The sequence below is a fragment of the Cetorhinus maximus genome, chromosome 13 (assembly GCF_964194155.1).
Source record: "Cetorhinus maximus chromosome 13, sCetMax3.hap1.1, whole genome shotgun sequence".
NCBI classification, from domain to species: Eukaryota; Metazoa; Chordata; class Chondrichthyes; order Lamniformes; family Cetorhinidae; genus Cetorhinus; species Cetorhinus maximus.
Window position 1 is genome coordinate 120,691,995 of NC_135891.1, and position 19,658 is coordinate 120,711,652.

General features: G+C 44.4%; 2 protein-coding genes across 3 annotated transcripts in view; one reads left to right on the top strand and one right to left on the bottom strand.

Moving 5' to 3' along the window:
• Positions 1 to 19,658, bottom strand: part of sac3d1 (SAC3 domain containing 1) — a 512,754-nt gene that overhangs the window by 324,850 nt on the left and 168,246 nt on the right. The gene's annotated exons all lie outside the window — the stretch shown is intronic.
• LOC144689063 (proteinase-activated receptor 4-like) lies at positions 1,733 to 19,603 on the top strand. Of its 2 annotated transcripts, none has more exons than XM_078556207.1 (2): positions 1,733 to 1,878; positions 16,188 to 19,603. In XM_078556207.1, the coding sequence occupies exon 2, from the start codon at positions 16,262 to 16,264 to the stop codon at positions 17,315 to 17,317; it is 1,056 nt and encodes a 351-aa protein (XP_078412333.1). In that variant the 5' UTR covers positions 1,733 to 1,878; positions 16,188 to 16,261; the 3' UTR covers positions 17,318 to 19,603. The 2 variants fall into 2 exon arrangements, with proteins under 2 accessions (XP_078412333.1, XP_078412332.1); XM_078556206.1 differs by lacking the exon at positions 1,733 to 1,878 and adding an exon at positions 6,657 to 7,035.

Consider the following 19,658-nt stretch of genomic DNA (forward strand, 5'->3'; position numbering starts at 1 on the left):
CTGCTTCACATGAGCAACTACAGGCATAGGGCACAGTGCAGAATCTACCTCCCATTCCTTCAATAAGAATGAGGGTCTGGGTTCTGCCCCTCAGTTGGGTTAAAGCCTGGATATGGTTGATGAATAGAAGATTCCTGTGCCAATTGGGTGTTGACAGAGTGAGGTTAGCCAGCTACAGCTCAGCTCCCAGAGGCTGTTCAATGCACTTAATCTTGAGAACATAAGAAATAGAAGCAGGAGTAGGCCATTCGGCCCCTCGAGGCCCAGAATAGGGGGGAATCAGTTTAAAAATTAGGGGTCTCCCATTTAAAACTAAGATAAGGAGAAATTTTTTTCTCACAAAAGGTTGTTAGTCTGTGGAATTCTCTTCCCCAGAGAGCAGTGGAGGCTGGCTCATTGAATTTATTTAAGGTTGAGTTAGATTCTTGGTCAACAAAAAGTAGGTTATGAGGGACAGGCAGGAAATTAGAGTTCAGGCTACAATCAGATCAGCCATGAGCTTCTCGAATGGATGAGCAGGCTCAAGGGGCCGAATGACCTACTCCTGCTCCCAATTCTTGTGTTCTTTGTAAGCTTGCCCTGCCATTCCTGTGATCAATGATCTAGCTTCCACTGTTCATTGAAGAAGACAATTCCAAACACTAACAACGCACTGAGAGGACAAATTCCCCCTCATCTCTATCTTAAATATTTTGCCGCTGTGCCCCCTATTCTAGATTCCCCCACGAGGGGAAACATCCTCTCAGCTTCTGACTCCAAGGACTCCCTGAAGATCAACCTCAAGTTGCTGCTGTAGTTTCAGCAAAAGATCAAAGGGAATTCCATCATGAATACTTTCACTTTGTGAAGGAGAAATTTCATAAACGTAAAGTTAAAACATTGCAGATAGAGCAGAAAAAAGTCATCCCGCTTGGCTTTGCTAAACTGTCTCTCCTGTCCTCATGACTGGACAAAAATGGAGTGTAAAAGAGAGAAGTGGACGTCAGATGTAAAGAAGGGAGAACTTCAGAGCCACCACCAACCTGGAACAACAGTGCCGGACATTGGCCAGAATCGTCCACTCCCATTGGCGGTGTGTGTCGTGGCGGGCGGGAGGGGGGAGAATTTGGTGGGAGGGGCAGAAATTGGTTTCACGCTGATGTGAAATCACAGCGGGATTATCTGATGGTGCCTACCATGGCGTACTGCGAAACCCACTGGAGAGGCCGGCATGAACCCGAGTTGCATCCCAATGCAATAATGGGATGCAAAGTAAGGCCCGACCGGAATCGTCCCCCACATCAAATTCATCTCAGGCCCTGCCAGAGCTGAGGGATGACAGGAGTTCATGAGAGCTGAACTGGATGATCAGCTTCTCCAGATCTTGAGGAAGTAAACCTCCTTCATGAGGCGGGAGAGGATTGAGGGGCCGAATGGCCTCTTCCTGTTTTTATTTGTGGAGAATTGGCCCAACGTATGGGGGAGATTGTATTTAAGTGGGAATGACTGTACTGGGCAAATAGTGATCATGGAAGGTCCTACAATCCATGGGAGGGCAGGCCTCAGTTTAATGTCTCATCCAAAATATGGCATCTCTGACAGTGCAGCACTCCCTCAGCTATGCACTGACAATTTCAGCCAGAACCTTGCGCTCATGTCTCTGGAGTAGAAATTGAAACCACAACCTTCTGACTCAGAGGTGAGGTAACCACTGATCCACCGCTAACACTGGAAAATTACAGCACCAGGCGATTGTATTTTTAACTTAACATGACACACATATGTCTAATCCTGATAGACAACTTGTTCATACAAATTCAAGGGAGCAGAGAACCGGAAATTTCTATAAAGCGATAAGATGTTCTAGCAATACCACAGAACTAGACAGCCAATAGAAAGGTAGCCAAACTGATAGTCATCCTTCAGTCACATGAACTGATGCTTTCAGGCATGTAAGGGTTCATAATGTTTCTTGTCCTTAATTTAATTAACAAAACCAATTGTGTAATCAATTTGTTTGATTATGTTTAGAGTCAGTTAATATTGGGATAGGAGGGAACAGTGAGAAAATTGGTGGAAAAATGAAGTGGAAAGAGAAACTGAGGGTCCAAAACTCTGCAGATGCTGAGTCTGCTTCACAGCTTCCTTCATTTGTTAACAAAAAAGGTGAAAGGAATTCTTCTCAAATCATTTCCAATGCACAGAACTTTGTAAATTGCTTTGAGAAATTATTTGCTATGCTATGTGGGCCAATGGTCTGTGAGGAATTTGAGGACAGACACAAGATGCCTTGTTTACCACAGGATAGTGGGAATGTAAAAAGCAGCCAAGTCTAAGCGATTATTGTGTAAATATCCGGAGAGGAACAGCACTGGAGGTTACAGGCACAGCGTAACCTGATGCAAGATAAATTGATACTAGATCTCTGGGATAGGGGAATTTGACTGAAATGGAGAAGACCATAACTTGAGTTACTGAGATGAGGAGAAATTTATTCACCCAGAGAGTGGTGAGCCTGTGGAATTTGTTACCACAAAAAGTAGTTGAGACCAAAACATTGTATGTTTTCAAGAAGGAGTTAGATATAACTCTTGGGGTGAAAGGGATTAAAGAATATGGGGAGAAAGCGGGAGCAGGCCATTGAGTTGGATAATCAGCCATGATCATAATGAATGGCGGAGCAGGCTTGAAGGGCTGAATGGCCTACTCCTGCTCCTAGTTTCTATGTTTCTATGAGTATTTGAGATAGTAGGATGGTAAATATTCTGGGTTTTGATTTATTCTCTTCAGGATCAGGGGCTCAAGGGATTCAATGGTTTGACCAGAGCCCATGGTACAGATTATGGCTCTAACTTTTGAATGGAGTGTTTTTTCATTTATTCAATCTTTGGATGTGGGCTTTGCTGGCTGGGTCAGCATTTATTGCCCATCCCTAGTTGCCCTTGAGAAGGTGGTGGTGAGCTGCCTTCTTGAACCGCTGCAGTTCATGTGTTGTAGGTACACCCACAGTGCTGTTGGGGGGGAGTTCCAGGATTTTGACCCAGCGACAGTGAAGGAACGGCGATATATTTCCAAGTCAGGATGGTGAGTTCCTTGGAGGCGAACTTCCAGGTGGTGGTGTTCCCATGTGTCTGCTGCCCTTGTCCTTCTAGACGGTAGTAATTGTGGGTTTGGAAGGTGCTGTCTAAGGAGACTTAGTGAGTTTCTGCAGTGCATCTTGTAGATGGCACACACTGCTGCTACTGTGCGTCGATGGTGGAGGGAGTGAATGTTTGTGGATGGGTTGTCAATCAAGTGGACCGCTTTGTCCTGGATGGTGTCAATCTTCTTGAATCTTGTTGGAGCTGCACTCATTCAGGCAAGTGGGTGTATTCCATCACACTCCTGACTTGTGCCTTGTAGATGGTGGGGAGGCGAGTCAGGGGGTGAGTTACTCACCACAGTATTCCCAACCTCTGAACTGTTCTTATAGCCACAGTATTTATATGGCTAGTCCAGTCCAGTTTCTGGTCAATGGTAACCCAGGATGTTGATAGTGGGTGATTTGGTGATGGTAATGCCATTGAACATCAACGGGTGATGGTTAGATTCTCTCTTGTTGGGGATGGTCATTGCCTGACACTTGTGTGGCATGAATGTTACTTGCTACTTGTCAGTCCAAGCTTGGATATTGTCCAGGTCTTGCTGCATTTGGACATGGACTGCTTCAGTATCTGAGGAGTTGCGAATGGTACAGAACATTGTGCAATCATCAACGAACATCCCCACTTCTGACCTTATGATGGAAGGGAGGTCATTGATGAAGTATCTGAAGATGGTTGTGCCTTGGACACCACTCTGAGGAACTCCTGCATTGATGTCCTGGAGCTGAGATGACTGACCTCCAACAATTACAACCATCTTTCTTTGTGCTGGGTATGACTCCAACCAGTGGAGAGTTTTCCTTCTGATTCCCATTGACTCCAGTTTTGCTAGGGCTCCTTGATGCAGCACTCGGTCAAAAGCTGCCTTAATGTCAAGAGCAGTCACTCTCACCTCACCTCAGGAGTTCAAGCCTTTTGTCCATGTTTGAACCAAGGTTGTAATGAGGTTAGGAGCTGAATGACCTTCGCAGAACCAAAACTTAGCATCAGTGAACAGGTTATTGTTGAGTAAGTGCCACTTGATAGCACTGTCAACACCCTTGCCATCACTTTACTGATGATCGAGTGTAGACTGATAGGGAGTGATTGGCTGCATTGGATTTGTCCTGCTTTTTGTGTTCAGGACATACCTGGGCAATTTTCCACATAGCTGGGTAGATGCCAGTGTTGTAGCTGTACTGGAACAGCTTGGCTAGGGGCGTGGCAAGTTCTGGAGCACAAGTCTTCAGTACTATTGCTGGAATATTGTCAGGGCCCATAGCCTTTGCACTATCCAGTGCCTTCAGCCATTTCATGGTATCATGTGGAGTGAATTGAATTGGCTGAAGACTGGCATCTGTGATGCTGGGGACCTCTCGGGGGGAGGGGGGGGTGGGGGGGGGGGGGGGGGGGGGAGAGGGAGGGGGTGGGGGTGGGGGGGTGGGTGGTGGGGGTGCAAGGTGGATCATCCACTCGGCACTTCTGACTGAAGACTGTAGCAAATGCTTCAGCCTTATCTTTTGCACTGATGTGCTGGGCGCCTCCATCATTGAGGATGAGGATATTTGTGGAGCCTCTTCCTCCAGTGAGTTGTTTAATTGTCCACCACCATTCACGACTGGATGTGGCAGGACTGCAGAGCTTAGACCTGATCTGTTGGTTGTGGGATCATTTAGCTCTGTTTATGACTTGCTGCTTATGCTGTTTGGCACACAAGTAACCCTGTGTTGTAGCTTCACCAGGTTTACAACTCATTTTTTGGTATGTCTGATGCTGCTCCTGACATGCCCTCCTGCACTCTTCATTAAACCAGGGTTGATTCCCTGGCTTGATGGTGATGGTAGAGTGGGGGATATGCCGGGCCACAGATTGTGTTTGAGTACAATTCTGCTGCTGCTGATGGCCCAGCACCTCATGGTTGCCCAGGTTGAGTTGCTAGATCCGTTTGAAATTTATCCCATTTAGCACGGTGGTAGTGCCACACAACATGATGGAGGGTATCCTCAATGTGAAGATGGGATTTTGTCTCCACAATGTGCGGTGGTCACTCTTACCGATACTGTCATGGACAGATGCATCTGTGGCAGGCAGGTTGGTGAGGATGAGGTCAAGTATGTTTTTCCCTCTAATTGGTTCCCTCACCACCTGCCGCAGACTCAGTCTAGCAGCTATGTCATTTAGGACTCGGCCAGCTCAGTCAGTAGTGGTGCCACCGAACCACTCTTGGTGATGGACATTAAAGTTCCCCATCCAGAGTACATTCTGTGCCCTTGCCATCCTCAGTGCTTCCTCCAAGTGGTGTTCAACATGGAGGAGCACTGATTCTTCAGCTCAGGGGGTAGGGTATGTGGCTTGTCATTAGTCAACAGGAGGTTTCCTTGCCCATGTTTGACCTGATGCCATGACACTTCATGGGGTCCGGAGTCAATGTTAAGGACTCCCAGGGCAACTCCCTCCTGACTGTATACCACTGTGCTGCCACCTCAGCTGGGTCTGTCCTGCCAGTAGGACAGGACATGCCCAGGGGTGTGATGGCGGTGTCTGGGACATTGTCTGTAAGATATGATTCCATGGGGATGACTATGTCAAGCTGTTGGTTGACTAGTTTGTGGGACAGTTCTCCAAGCCCCCAGATACTAGTGAGGAGGGTTTTGCAGAGGCAACAGGGTTGTGGATGCCATTGTCATTTTGTAGGCTTGACTGGCTTTCTTGGCCATTTAAGAGTCAGCCACATTGCTGTGAATCTGGAGTCACATGTAGGCCAGGCCAGACCAGGTAAGGGCAGCAGATTTCCTTCCCTAAAGGGCATCAAATGGGTGTTTACAACAATTTGATAGTTTCATGGTCACCATTACTGAGATTAGCTTTTAATTCTGGATTTTTTTACTCCACCAGCTGCTGTAGTGGGACTTGAACCTGTGTTCCCAGAGCATTAGTCTGGGTTTCTGGGTTTCTGGATTTCTAGCCCAGTGACATTACCATTACACCACTGCCTTCCCAAGGCTTGTTGAATCTAATGACCTTTTCCCATTCCAGGCTTTCTGTGGCCTTTGGATTAGTTTTGCTAAAAACGCACTCCCAGATAATTTCTGCTTCCTGAATTCAATGTTAGAAAGTGATATCAAAAGTGGATATCTATGTGCTGTGAATATTCCGGCTGGGTGTCCAAGGCTAGTGAATGTCGCCCATTCTGTTAAATTGTGAACGTCCCTCTCACTTTTGCCTTTTTTGTTCATTCTCCTGAGGCCAATTGCTCCTCATTCTCTGGGTAAACAAATTTCTTCAACAGAAAAGAAAATTAACTTAGCCTCTTGGAATTCCTGTTTACATTTCAGTTCTTTCCATAGACTCATAAAAATCCCCAAATTTTTTCAGCTGGGGGAATAATTAGGGTTCTATCGAATCCCTCTTCATTCTGCCTTTCAGATATTCCTGTGGGTTTTGGGACTCGCATAAGATGCTGTATTAACGAGGACTATTTATCACACAATGATTCTCCTCTACGGTGCTCTCACACTGTCAGCCATATGGGACTCCTGTGATGTAAAACAAACTTATAGAATGGGAGTGCAAGAGACAGATAGAAATCCTGCTCCAATATTTCAGTGAAGGACAGTTGAGAGAAAATGGTTATAATTTCAACTCTGTTTTTAGTGGCATTCTCTATTAAAATCCTCCCAGGAAGTCAGGATCTCAAAGATAAACCGTATCAAACTGACCAGTGATGTTTACACAGCCTGAGATCATTCATCAGCATTCTGCCTTTTCCACTTGGCTTTGAGCTTTCCAGCTGATGACATTTTGCATTATGAGTGTGTGTGCTGGAAACTTAAACTCACTGAAATGAATTGTAATCTGCTGCTACTGCTTCTGCTGCTAACTCTTCCTACCTTCAGGAGTAAATTAGCAGCTTGTTATAATCTGGAATACGATGGTAAGAATTTTCTATTTTCATCCCTGTCGATATGTAACAAACTAGATCAACAATGGAGCAGCTGAGTTTGGGGGACGTATGTTGACGTTTTGTCCTGTGTAGCTGGGACAGGAATGTCTCGTCTGAGCTTTAATCGGAGTAAATGGCTTCACACAACAGTTGTTAATTTTGAGGCACAGAGGATATCTTAGAGTATTTTACGTGGCAGAGGAGAAACAGTGGACAGCTAGGGAGAGGGGGAGTGAAAGGGGGAAGGTGGCGGGTGTTAGGACAAAGAGGTTTTCAGGAAACTTTTGGAATCTGGTAGGGAGGTAACTCAGGCTGTGGGATTGGGAGGAGGTGGAAGAATGGGTTCCAGAGGGGTCTGGTTTAACTCGACAGGTCTGAAGCAGTGTCAGAAATAGCATTTTTACCATTGAAATCTGAGGAATGGAGAGTGGGAGTGGTGGTGTATGACTGCAGGGTTTGAAGGGGAGGATAATATTTTGTTTAGTGTTTGTTTTTGGATGAGGGGAGCCAAAGGGGTTTGATAGGGTTGATGACAATGCAGCATTTTGTGCTGGGAAGAGAGCTGGAAACAAGATGCAATTTCAGAAGGCTGGAAAGTTTGCCTTGGGAGAGATTTTGAGAATATTATACAACAAAATGAGGGAGAGAGCAGGGAAAGAAAACAGAGTGTGAACAATGAATTAGTTTAGTGTTGCTGAAAAAAAAGAGACATGCTGTCAAAACTTTTCATCTTGTACTCATCAGGACAGATTGACTAGAATACCAAGTTGCAAAATTTCTACTGCATGATTGATTGGCAAGTGGACACTGATGGTGGAGGCATTGCCACAGAGAATGCACCTAAGTGTGTGACCCAAAAACTTGGCAGATGGAATATAATGCGGGAAAGTGTGAGGTTATGCACTTTGGCAGGAAGAATAGAAGAGCTGAATATTATTTAAATTGAGAAAGACTGCAGAAAGCTGCAGCACAGAAGGATTTGGGGGTCCTCATGTATGAATCACAAAAAGCTAGTATACAAGTTCAGCAGGTAATAGGGAAGGCAAATGGAATGTTGGCCTTTATTTCAAAGGGAATGGAATATAAAAATAGGGAAGCCTCGCTAAAATTGTACAAACCACTAGTTAGACCACACCTAGAATACTGTGAACAGTTTTAGTCCTCTTATCTAAGGAAAGATATACTGGCATTGGAGGAGGTCCAAAGGAGGTTTACTAGGTTGATCCCGGGTATGGAGGGATTTTCTTATGAGGAGAGGTTGAGTAGGTTGGGCTGTACTCACTGGAGTTTAGAAGAATGAGAGGTGGCCTTATTGAAACATATAATATTTTTAGGGGGCTTGACAGGGTAGATGCTGAGAGGTTGTTTCCCCTTGTGGGAGAGTCTAGGACCAGAGGGCATTATCTCAGAGTAAGGGGTCACCCATTTAAGACAGAGATGAGGAGGAATTTCTTCTCTCAGAGGGTAGTGAATCTGTGGAATTCTTTGCTGTAGAGGCTGGGTGGTTAAGCATATCCAAGGATGAGATGGACAGATTTTTAATCAGTAAGGGATTCAAGGGTTATGGGGAAAAAGCAGGAAAGTGGAGTTGAGGACTATCAGGTCAGCCATGATCTCATTGAATGGTGGAGCAGACTCGATGGGCCAAATGGCCTACTTCTGTTCCTACGTCTTATGCTCTTATGGTTTTAACTGCCAAGCATTTGTTTAAATCCAAACTAGGCAAGTTGACTCTGATTGGTCAAGTCATTGCCATGGGGAATGAACCAGGGAATGACTGTCGGCCATGTTTTTGTTGAGTTGATAAAGGAGCAATGCGAGTGTATGCGTGGTCATGTTCTTTCTGCTTGCAAAGGACAGGGCCCTGTGTGTGAATAAATGTAGCTTCTGGCACGTGTAGGTGAGCCACACTGTGAGCCCAACTGACAATCTTAAATTGGTTTGCAGTGTAATTCTTAGCAGAATCGGGATTGCTTACTAAATGCTGTCCAACCGCGGAATCATATCTAATGTTGGACACCAAGTTCTGAGTTTTGCAAGCGTGGGCTGGTAGGGTACAGTCTGTATTTTGCCTGTTGCGAACAGATGAAGGGATGTGCTATTTGATATGATCCATCAGTCATTGGGACTTACAACCTACATACCTTGCGTGAGTTATTATTATACCTGGTATTAATTAGCTTAAAATGAGAACAGGAGCTGAGGTGTGGGATAAGTTAACAACCATGCAACAAACAATGCTGCTTTGTAAAACCCATTAATAGTATGGAAATGATTGAGAATTTAATGAACTCAACTGACAACATATAATCTATTGATGCCAATACAAAATGTAGAATGCAGTAGACCTTTCTGCAGTTTCTGGAGACAGTCTCTTTTAAACTGTAATCTGTCTTTTCCAAAAGTTGATGATATTGTACCTGAGGCTCCTTTCCATTGAACTTCCCTATTTCTGTGATGGATTCCACAATATAACAGAAATAGGACTCAGAACTTGAGAACAGGGGAGAGAGTGATGATGTTACTGTTCCATTAGCAGATTTCTTCTATACTGCTTTTAGTAGATTGGGTGTTATAATATAAGACATTTCAAAATTGTTATTCTGGCCACTTGACCTCTCTCCCCATTGTGAGTCAGGTATGCCACAGAAATAATAATACACAAGATACACACCCACAAGCCATGAACACCCAAGTGATAAGTTTAGATCTCAGGAAGGTCATACGATTATGAGATCAGGGAGGATTGTTACATCACCTATACATTATATAGACGTTTAAACTCTTAAATTCTTAACGCCTCAAACTTTTGAACAGAGACTTACTTTTTATGTAAATAGTCTCCACGATGGCCCTAGTGTAAATGTATTTTCACTATGTATGTAATGTTACCTTGGGAAAAATGGGATGTTGTGATATCATTTTAAGAGAGAATTTGCTAATGAGCAAGTAGCCAGGTTGTAAACCATATGACCAGTAGACATTGTTCAGAGGATCTTTCAGTTTAGCTAGCAGCATGTGGTGTGAAGGAATTGCAGATGTACTTTTGTATCAACAATAGCTGTTGCATCTTTATAGTAAATCTGTTTGCTGAGCAATCCTGTCTAACATCTTCAAATAAACTGAACCTACGTTTAGTTTGACAGTCCTGTGTGAGATTAGTAATTTTGTATTAAACAAAAATAGAAATGCAACAGTCTTCACTCTGCAAATGAAGCTGACCCGAAATATCAGGTGGTTTGAGTTCACTAACAGTGGATATACTACAGTAGCTGACTTAGCCCCTGACTGGAACATCTAGACTACTGTCCCATTTCATTATTTTCAGAGAGGAAATATTTATCCCATATACTTAGGCTTGACCTGAACACAGGAACCAGAAGTGAAAGGACTCAGGTCTAGGGACCACACCCCAGACCAGTCACCATATAAAGAAAGGCTTTCATCTGTAAAACATGTTTCTAAGGGCTTTAGAGGCAATGAAATCCTTTTTGAAATGTGGACACTGTTGTAACACAGGAAATGTGTCTGCCAACCATGCACAGCAAGATCGCACAAACAGCAATGTTATAGTGTCCAGGCAAGCTGTTTTTAATAATGTTGATTGAGGGATGGATATTGGTCAGGACACTGGGGAGAACTCCCCTGCTCTTCAAAATAGTGCTGGTGGGACCGTTTATATCCACCTAAGAGGGCAGTTTAACATCTTAACCAAAAAGAGCACTTCCAGCGTACGACACTGGAACATCAGCTTTGAATTTTGTGTTCAAACCCTGCAGTGGGGTTTGCACCTGACACCTTCAGACGGGATTTGCTGCCCATTGAGCCACAGCTGACGCTCATAGTGCTGTGTGAAATCCCATTGGTGCGGAGCTGCAAAAACTATTGCCTTTCCTTTCCAAGATGACATTGGGATTAAACTGCTCCGGGTTTTGGTGCACGATGGCCATATTCAGCTGTAGGGCGGAATTAATCCTGTGGTTTAATCAGGAAACACTGACGCCATTGAACAAAGTAAAGCTGTTGCCGCTCCAATACCCCAGATATGTGTTAAAATGCAGAATGGGAGTGGGATGTAAGAGGAATGTTTTCATATAGCGCATCACAGCAAACGTCTGGATCTTGGTGAGTGAGTTTATAGGGAAGCCCAGAGCAGCTGCTGCTGAGGAAGATTACAGTTACAGCCCATCCCCCTTCCTGACATTTCAATGGAAATTGTGAAGCGGTTTTGGTTCTATTTCACAGAATGTTTTTCAGATTTCAAAGAAGAGATTGTCCTTGGCTGCTTGTGCTGTTGGCACAGGAAACATTCTGCAGGCAATATTCACGATTCTTATCAATATTGTAAAATTCTCCAAAATCGCACTTCACAATTTTCCTATCCTACTGTCCAGCCCTGACTCTCACACTCTAATTCAAGATGAGGACTGTTGGTGCTAGTGAGTTAGATATTTTTCCACATTATGCAGCTAGAGTTTCAGTGTCAGTCACTCCCAGGACTGGTGCAGCATGGGGTTAGGCATAGAGTAAAGCTCTTTCCACATTATTTAACTTAACAATCCAAATTATGTTGGACCATTTTTATGAAGTTATGGGTGGTGTTAGGATACGGCAGGTGGTATTTGCTAGGCTGACCAAATCCACAAGGGAAACTTGGCCAAGCTATCACAATGGTTTTGCAATTTGTATTTATTATGAGAAGACTCGTGTAGTGAATTCAGAAGTAATGGGCAGAATTTTTCCCTCGTTGGGCAGATGAGGTGGGTGGGTCCGGGAGCGGCTACAAAACTAACTGCTGCCCGCGATTGGGCTCTGGCTGCGATTTCACGCTGGCTGGCCAATTAATGGCCAGCTAGGGTCAAATATGCGCTGGGACCCTCAGCGCTGCTGGGGTGGGGGTGGGAGGAGGGGGGAAGGAGTGCCAAGTGCCCAGGCGCAAGCGCGGGAGAGCACGCACTGACAGCTCGCTGAAGGCCCAGAGCTGACTCAGGGAGCTGGTGGATTTTAAATACAAAAATAAACTTTTTACACATGAGATACACATGCCCCCACATGTTACTCAGTCACATGAAGAGGGACATGTGAAAAAGAATGTGAAAAATTTTTAATTAATTTTTTTAGTAAGGGCTGGAAACCTCATCCTGCCCGTGGATGAGGTTTCGTTAAAAATGCAAAGGCCACCTGGTCTATTTGCCAGCCTGCCAACCAAGCGGTTGAGCGGGCAGTGAAAAATGCAGCTTAATTAATTACTTAAGAGCCTTAATAAGCCTCTTAATTGTCAGCAGGGATACTGCCCCCTCTCACCCATGCCCCCTGACCAAAAGATCGCGAGAGTGTGCGATGATATGGGGATGCTTGCCCGACGTCATCGCGCACTATTTCACTCCCATTCGGGTCAGTTGCACGCCTGAAAAGTTCTGCCCAATGAGTTCACTAACACCTTTAGAGATTTAAAAAACTAAATTAAAACATTTATTTGCAAAAGAAAAGAATTAAAGCACATACACAAGATTACAGTTACGCTGTTAGTTAATATTACAACAGATTCCCAAAATTCCTAATTAACCTGACTCCCAACTACACACCTTCTTTAAGGCAACAGTCCAAAATAGATTTTATATGTAGAGAGGCAATCCAGAAAGGTTACCACAGCACCTACTCAACAGTGGAATCCCAAAAGTTTTTTTAACACAGCTTGGGTTACTAGAACAGCAGACCTCTGCAAAGTGGGTAGAGGCTGTTTTCCCCAAGTGTGTTTTGCACTGTGTATCTTTTAGATCTTACACAGCCACCCCGATACAACCTTCCATCCTTCTTTAAATATATTTCTTCCTCTTTAACCTGTGACTCTCATTGTTTCCATATGTCTTTGGAATTTACTTTTCTCATGTTATAAAAATCTTTCATGTTGTCGATATGGCCTTTTCCTTTTGGGAAAAATAAATATAATAACCTTGTCCTATTTATCCTGTCAGTTGTAAAACTTTATCATGTTCCTTTGAAAGCCAAACACCTCGCCACTTATCTTAAAATGCAAACTTCATTCACCCCTATCTACTGACTTTACCCTAGCTCTCTCATTAGCATTTCAAATGCCCTTTTACACCTAACTCTTTTGATATTTCAACCTTGTAGTCTATCCAACTCTAATTCAACTAAATCAGCCGCACAGACAGAACCATTCACACACAAACATGAGCCTGCTTTACAATACCCCACAATAATATTATGAAAAATGTTGTAGTTTTGTGACAGTGGGACACACAATTCCTCAGTTTCCATTTGCACCAAATACCTGGTTTAACATTTTTACTTAACAATTTTAGTTAATGTTTGGAGTCCTATTGCCTCTTCTTCAGAGCTTCTTCCTGTAACGACCCCATCCCATTCTCTCAGTTCCTATTTTGCCATCGCATCTGTTCTGATGATGCCACTTTCCTAAACAGTGCTTCTAACATGTCTTCCTTCTTCCTTAACCGAGGTTTCCCACCCATTCTGGTTGACAGGGCCCTCAACTATCTCCGGCCCATCTCCCGTGCATCCGCCCTCGCACCTTCCTCTCCCTCCCAGAATCATGATAGGGTCCCCCTTGTCCTCACTTATCACCCCACCAGCCTCCGCATTCAAAGGATCATCCTCCGCCATTTCCGCCAACTCCAGCATGATGGCAGCACCAAATCTTCCCCTCAACCCCCTGGTGGCATTCCGTAGGGACTGTTCCCCCCAGGACACCCTGGTACACTTCTCCATCACCCCTAGCTTCTCATCCCCTTCCCACTGCACAAAAAATAAGAGGAAACAAGCTCTGAAGATGAGTCATACGGACTCAAAATGTTAATTCTGTTTCTCTCCCCACAGATGTTGTCAGACCTGCTGAGTTTTTCTACCATTTTCTGTTTTTATTTCAGGTTTCCAGCATCCGCATTATTTTGCTTATAACATTGTTACTTCTCTGTTTGAGGTTCACTTACTCTGTTCCGTTCTTGACCTTGCTGTATGCGTGATATGTATGATTATACCTGAAAATTTGTATATGATCTGCTTGAGTATATCTGTATATGTGAACAGCATGTAATTGTTATATGTGTGAGTTCTGTCTATACTCACAGAGATATGCCTGATATTGGTATTGCAGATATACAGAAAGATGGGTTAGAAAAGCTAAGTGGAGACTGGTGCAAAGAGACTGGGAGCATAGGGTTTGCCTGTGAGGAGTGAGGAGGAAGATTTCCCATTATAACAAAGAATGTAGGGAGGCAATCTGACAGAGATGCCCAAAAGCAGGAGAGTTTGATCAGGTAAATTAGGGAAACCCATTTGCAAGGGTTGGTGGTGCAGTAACCAGAGAGGATAATTATATATAATATATATTAGGAGGACAAAGTGGGAAGTTAGGAGATTTAATTTCCCAGGCTAAATTAAGGGTGGAATGTTTGACTTGCAGGATTACTGCTGGGAGCAGAATCCATCGAGCTTTGAAAATAGAAAGAAAAAAGGCTTACTGTAATAAACTTAGAATGCAGGGCATATTTCTTGTTACAAACAGTAAACTTTATTCACAGAGCTCGTGATGAAGCTACACGCTTGTTCCAAGGCCAAGGCCAGAAATCTCCGCCCCTAAGATTACCCACGCTTAGGGCTGATTCATCTGTACAGTCACATGGTCCCCATAACAGTGTGAAAGGTTTTAATTACAATAACTACACTTACATTCACACCTTCCACAATCTCACGACAGAGCAAAGTGTTCTACAGCCAATGAGATACAGTCATTGCTGTAATTAAGGAAAAGCAGCAGCCAAAGAATGCACAGGCAACCCTTCAGACAGCAAGCAATGTGATAATGACCAAAGCATCTGTTTCTTTTACTAATGTATTACTGACTACAGTCAGTACTGACCCTCCAATAGTGCAGCACTCCCTCAGTACTGACCCTCCGACAGTGCAGCACTCACTCAGTACTGACCCTCCGAAAGTGCAGCACTCCCTCAGTACTGACCCTCTGACAGTGCAGCACTCCCTCAGTACTGACCTTCCGAAAGTGCAGCACTCCCTCAGTACTGACCCTCTGAAAGTGCAGCATTCCCTCAGTACTGATCCTCTGACAGTGCAGCACTCCCTGAGTACTGACTCTCCGATGGTACAGTACTCACTTAGTACTGACTCTCCTAAAGTGCAACACTCCCTCAGTACTGACCCTCGGACAATGCAGCACTCCCTCAGTACTGATTGTCAGACAGTGCAGCACTCCCTCGGTACTCACCCTCCGACAGTGCAGCACTGCCTCAGTGTCGACGCTCCGACACTGCAGCACTCCCTCAACACTGACCCTCTGACAGTGCAGCACTCCCTCAATACTGACCCTCTGACAGTGCAGCACTCCCTCAATACTGACCCTCTGACAGTGCAGCGCTCCCTCAATACTGACCTTCTGACAGTGCAGCACTCACTCAGTACTGACCCTCTGAAAGTGCAGCACTCCCTCAATACTGACCCTGTGACAGTGCAGCACACACTCAGTACTGACCCTCTGACAGTGCAGCACTCACTCAGTACTGACCCTCCAACAGTGCAGCACTCCCTCAGTACTGACCCTCCAACAGTGCAGCACTCCCTCAGTACTGACCCTCCAACAGTGCAGCACTCCCTCAGTACTGACCCTCCAACAGTGCAGCACTCCCTCAGTACTGACCCTCCAACAGTGCAGCTCTCTCTCAGTACTGACCCTCCAACAGTGCAGCTCTCCCTCAGTACTGATCCTCCGACAGTGTGCACTCCCTCAGTACTGACCCTCCGACAGTGTGCACTCCCTCAGTACTGACCCTCTGACAGCGTGCACTCCCTCAGTACTGCATTGAGGTATCAGGCTGGAATTTTGTGATTAAGCCTTGAGGTTGGGCTTGAAGGAAAAAGGCAAAAAATGAAGTAGATAAGCATTTGAAAGTGAAAACTTTGAAAGGATTTGAGGTGATGGCAGGAAAATGGCATAAATTATATATCTCATTCCGAAAACTGTCAAAGACACAATGGGCACAGTGTCTCCTTTTGCACTGTAAAACCTTTGAATCTGTGTTTTAATATTTTAATATGGTCATAAAGTCAATTATAAATTCATTTCTTTATTCTTTCTATTTTCTGTATAGATTACGAAAATCAATCCTGCGACAATTCACCAGGAGGCCAATCAAAAAGTCAAACCCCAAACGTGGCCGATATCATGAGGACTTTTGAAGGTGTAAAGAAATATTTGAACGGCTCGAATGTGACAATCAGCACCGTGGGAGAGAGAGACAAAATCCTCCTGACTGGTCCTATCACCACAAAGATCATCCCAGCTCTTTGCATCCTCATCTTTGTCACTGGGCTCCCAGCCAATGGGCTGGCTCTCTGGATAATGTCAACAAAAATCAGGAAATTGCCTTCTACCATCTTCCTGATCAACTTGGCGACTGCCGACCTTCTCCTGATCCTGATGCTACCGTTCAAGATCTCCTACCACCTCCTGGGCAATGACTGGCTCTTTGGTGAGGGACTCTGTCGGACAATGATCGCCTTCTTCTACGGGAACATGTACTGCTCCATCCTGCTGCTCACCTTCATCAGCATCGACAGATACTTCGCTCTGGTCCATCCGTTTCTCTCCAAGCGTTTCAGGGACAATCGGTTTGCTGCTTGTGGTTGTTGTGTGATTTGGGTAATTGCTGTGTTACTGGTCTTACCGTTCCTCTTTGTGGATCAGTTATACCAGGTCCAGGACCTGAACATTACCACCTGTCATGATGTGTTACCACTGGGAAAGCAGGCTGTGTATTTTTTCTATTACTTTGTGTGTCTGGTTATTGTGGGCTTTCTAATTCCATGTTGTGTTACTGTCTTCTGCTATGGGTCTGTAATCCAAACATTAATACTTACAGAGAAGAAGTACATGCGAGCTGCAGTAGTCACTGCTTTAATCCTGCTGGTCTATGTGGTGTGTTTCACTCCAAGCAACATCATTTTACTAATTCACCACTCTGAGTATCGCCTCACTGAGGGCAGTGACCTCTATATTTATTACATGTTCTGCCTGGTTCTCAGTAGTTCCAGCAGCTGCATTGACCCTTGCATTTACTATTACCTTTCTGATGAATTTAGGGCCAAAGTGAGGCAAGTGATCTGCTGTCACAAGGGAAAGCACAGACAACTCTCAGGTAAAACTTCCCAAGAGCTTCTTCGCACAACCATTACCTACTCATCACACTCAAGGACTGGAGTGTCGATGAGGAGCATCTGAGTTTGTGCTGGAGCTGCAGAAATCTCAGAAGACTGAGAGAAATCTGCTGATTGGATAATTGTAAGTTGAGAAAACACTTTCAACCCAGCCCCAGTTCAGCATCAAATAATTACAAGATCGAGAAAGGTCCAAAATCTGTCTGTTCAAATAAAGTTAGGAACTCCTGGCTTCGCCAATGTCATCAATTTGGAATTTTGAAAATGGAAATTTGTCCTTCTTTTAAGTTTGCTGGTAGCCTACACAGCCAGAAACAGGCTGTAGGGGAGGGAAGGCATACAGGCCTCTAGACACAAGCGTTGGTGTTTACCCATGCCCCACCCTTTTCCAGCATCCACTGTCTAACCTGCTCTTTGCTTCATTTCAATTGTTTATTCCCCCAGCCTCAACAACCCTCTGACATTTCTTCCTGTTCCCTGCCTTAAATCTCTTACGTTTAATGTTATCTCCGTGTTCCCATGTTCTGGATCCTTCGAACACTAGGAACAATCTGTTTCTTTCCACCCTGTCTCATACCTTCAAAATTTTAACCATTTCTATCAACATAGATCCCTGTTGGAACAAAAACGGTGTCAATGTTTCTTGCTGATTGGTTTGATTTTCATGGACCTGGTGGGTTGTAAGGTGCCGGTGTCTGGTTGATGCATAAACCCTAAGTCGGAAGCCCCCCACACCCATTCGCATCAGCAACTTGAGGAAGATGATAACTTGATGTAAACTTTATACCTGTCCCCATAGTTCCATGGCCACATCAGTGTACAGCACTAACAAATTGTTTGGACATTTCTGTGAGAGCATATGCATTGTGAATGAAAGTACTCATGGGTTTAATATTCCTATCTGATCATAATTGTGGAATGCCTCAAAAGCCCCTCCTTAACTTGTGCATGGTTTTCGTTCATGATCTGTCAGTTTGGTATTTTTGGCTGGAGGCAAATTAGTGGAGCCAGTTATTCAAGCCTCAACGAGCCCTTGCTGGGATAAAAATCACCAGATTTAACAGCGCAAACACAGCGAGATTCCCAAAGGTTTCCCAATGATTAGGTGACACTGCTGGAATGTGAAATGAAGGAGAAGCTGAATCAGAGCAGGTAGTGAATGGCAGAAGACGCTCACTAGCACATCGAGCTAGTGCTGCTCGAGTTCTGAACCACAAAAATCGGGTGGAAAACAGGTGATGAAACAAAATCAATGGACAAACATTGGGAGGAGACAGGGAAGTTTGTTAATCATCTCTTAAGCAATGGTGACACAGCCCAGAAGGAAAAAACAGTAAAAACTGGGAAATAAGTGTACGAGCATTTCTGATAGAAACACTGGTTTATCATTGAGTGGGAAATCAGTATCTGACATCAGGAGCGTTCTCCACAGCATGAATACACTGGAACTAATGTTAAAGTATTGTTATGTGGGATTAGCTGTGTGACTGCTGTCTGCTATAAAGGGGCATAGTGCCATTCTGTGGTGTCATTTAATGCTGCAGAGTCAGCCTTGTTACACACCAGGAAGGATTTACATTTAGCTGTATAAGCGAGAGTGGATGTTACACGTGAAGTGAGATATTGGGAATGAAGTCCAGAGTGATTAAGGATTCATTTTCTGGAGGATCTGCACAGGACACACCATGGAGATCATTTTAATCTAACAAACCCAGCAAGTGATTTTGGTAAATTCAGAGTGTAAAACTAATTGAACCCTGTTAGGTTCTCACCAGGAAATGGGTTCAAATTACCCTCAATCTGCTTCAGTATTGAAATGTTCAGGCTTCCCCCTCTTCCCCCTCCCTCCCTCTCTCCTCCTCCCCTTCCCTCTCTAGCTTTCTCCCCCTCCCTCTCTACCATTTCCTCCCCCCCTTCTCTACCTCTCCCTCATCCCTATCCCCCTCTCTCCCCTTCACTCTCCCCCTCTCTCCTCCTCACTCTCCCACCCTCTTCCCTCTCCCTCTCCTTCTTTTTTCTTCACTCTCCCTCTCCTCCTCTCTCTCCCCCTCCCCCTCCCTCTTTCTCACAGTTGAACAGGTTGCCTCTGACTTAAAGTTCACAAATAACCTGTTGAGGGTGACAGCTGGGGCGGAAATGGCAGATTCCAAAGCTAACGGCCTATTTCTTAATCTCTGAGTGCTGACTACGAACATTGTAAAACTGCATTTCTTTTCATTTATTAGAATATTATTTAATCCTCCCAAAGGCCTAACAATTCACTCTGTAATCATTATTCTGTTTATAAATTCTCAGTTTATATGTTAAACTATTACATTGTAGACTTGTGTATAAATGCTGCTTCGCACCAGTCTAAGTGTCTGTTTCAATATTCAGCGTGAGACGAAATGATGTCAGACTCAATA

Coding starts and splice junctions, on each gene's coding strand:
- LOC144689063 (XM_078556206.1), top strand. CDS start 6,945: ATGAATTGTAATCTGCTGCTACTGCTTCTGCTGCTAACTCTTCCTACC. Junction 7,036..16,187: donor TTATAATCTGGAATACGATG/GTAAGAATTTTC, acceptor TTTTCTGTATAG/ATTACGAAAATCAATCCTGC.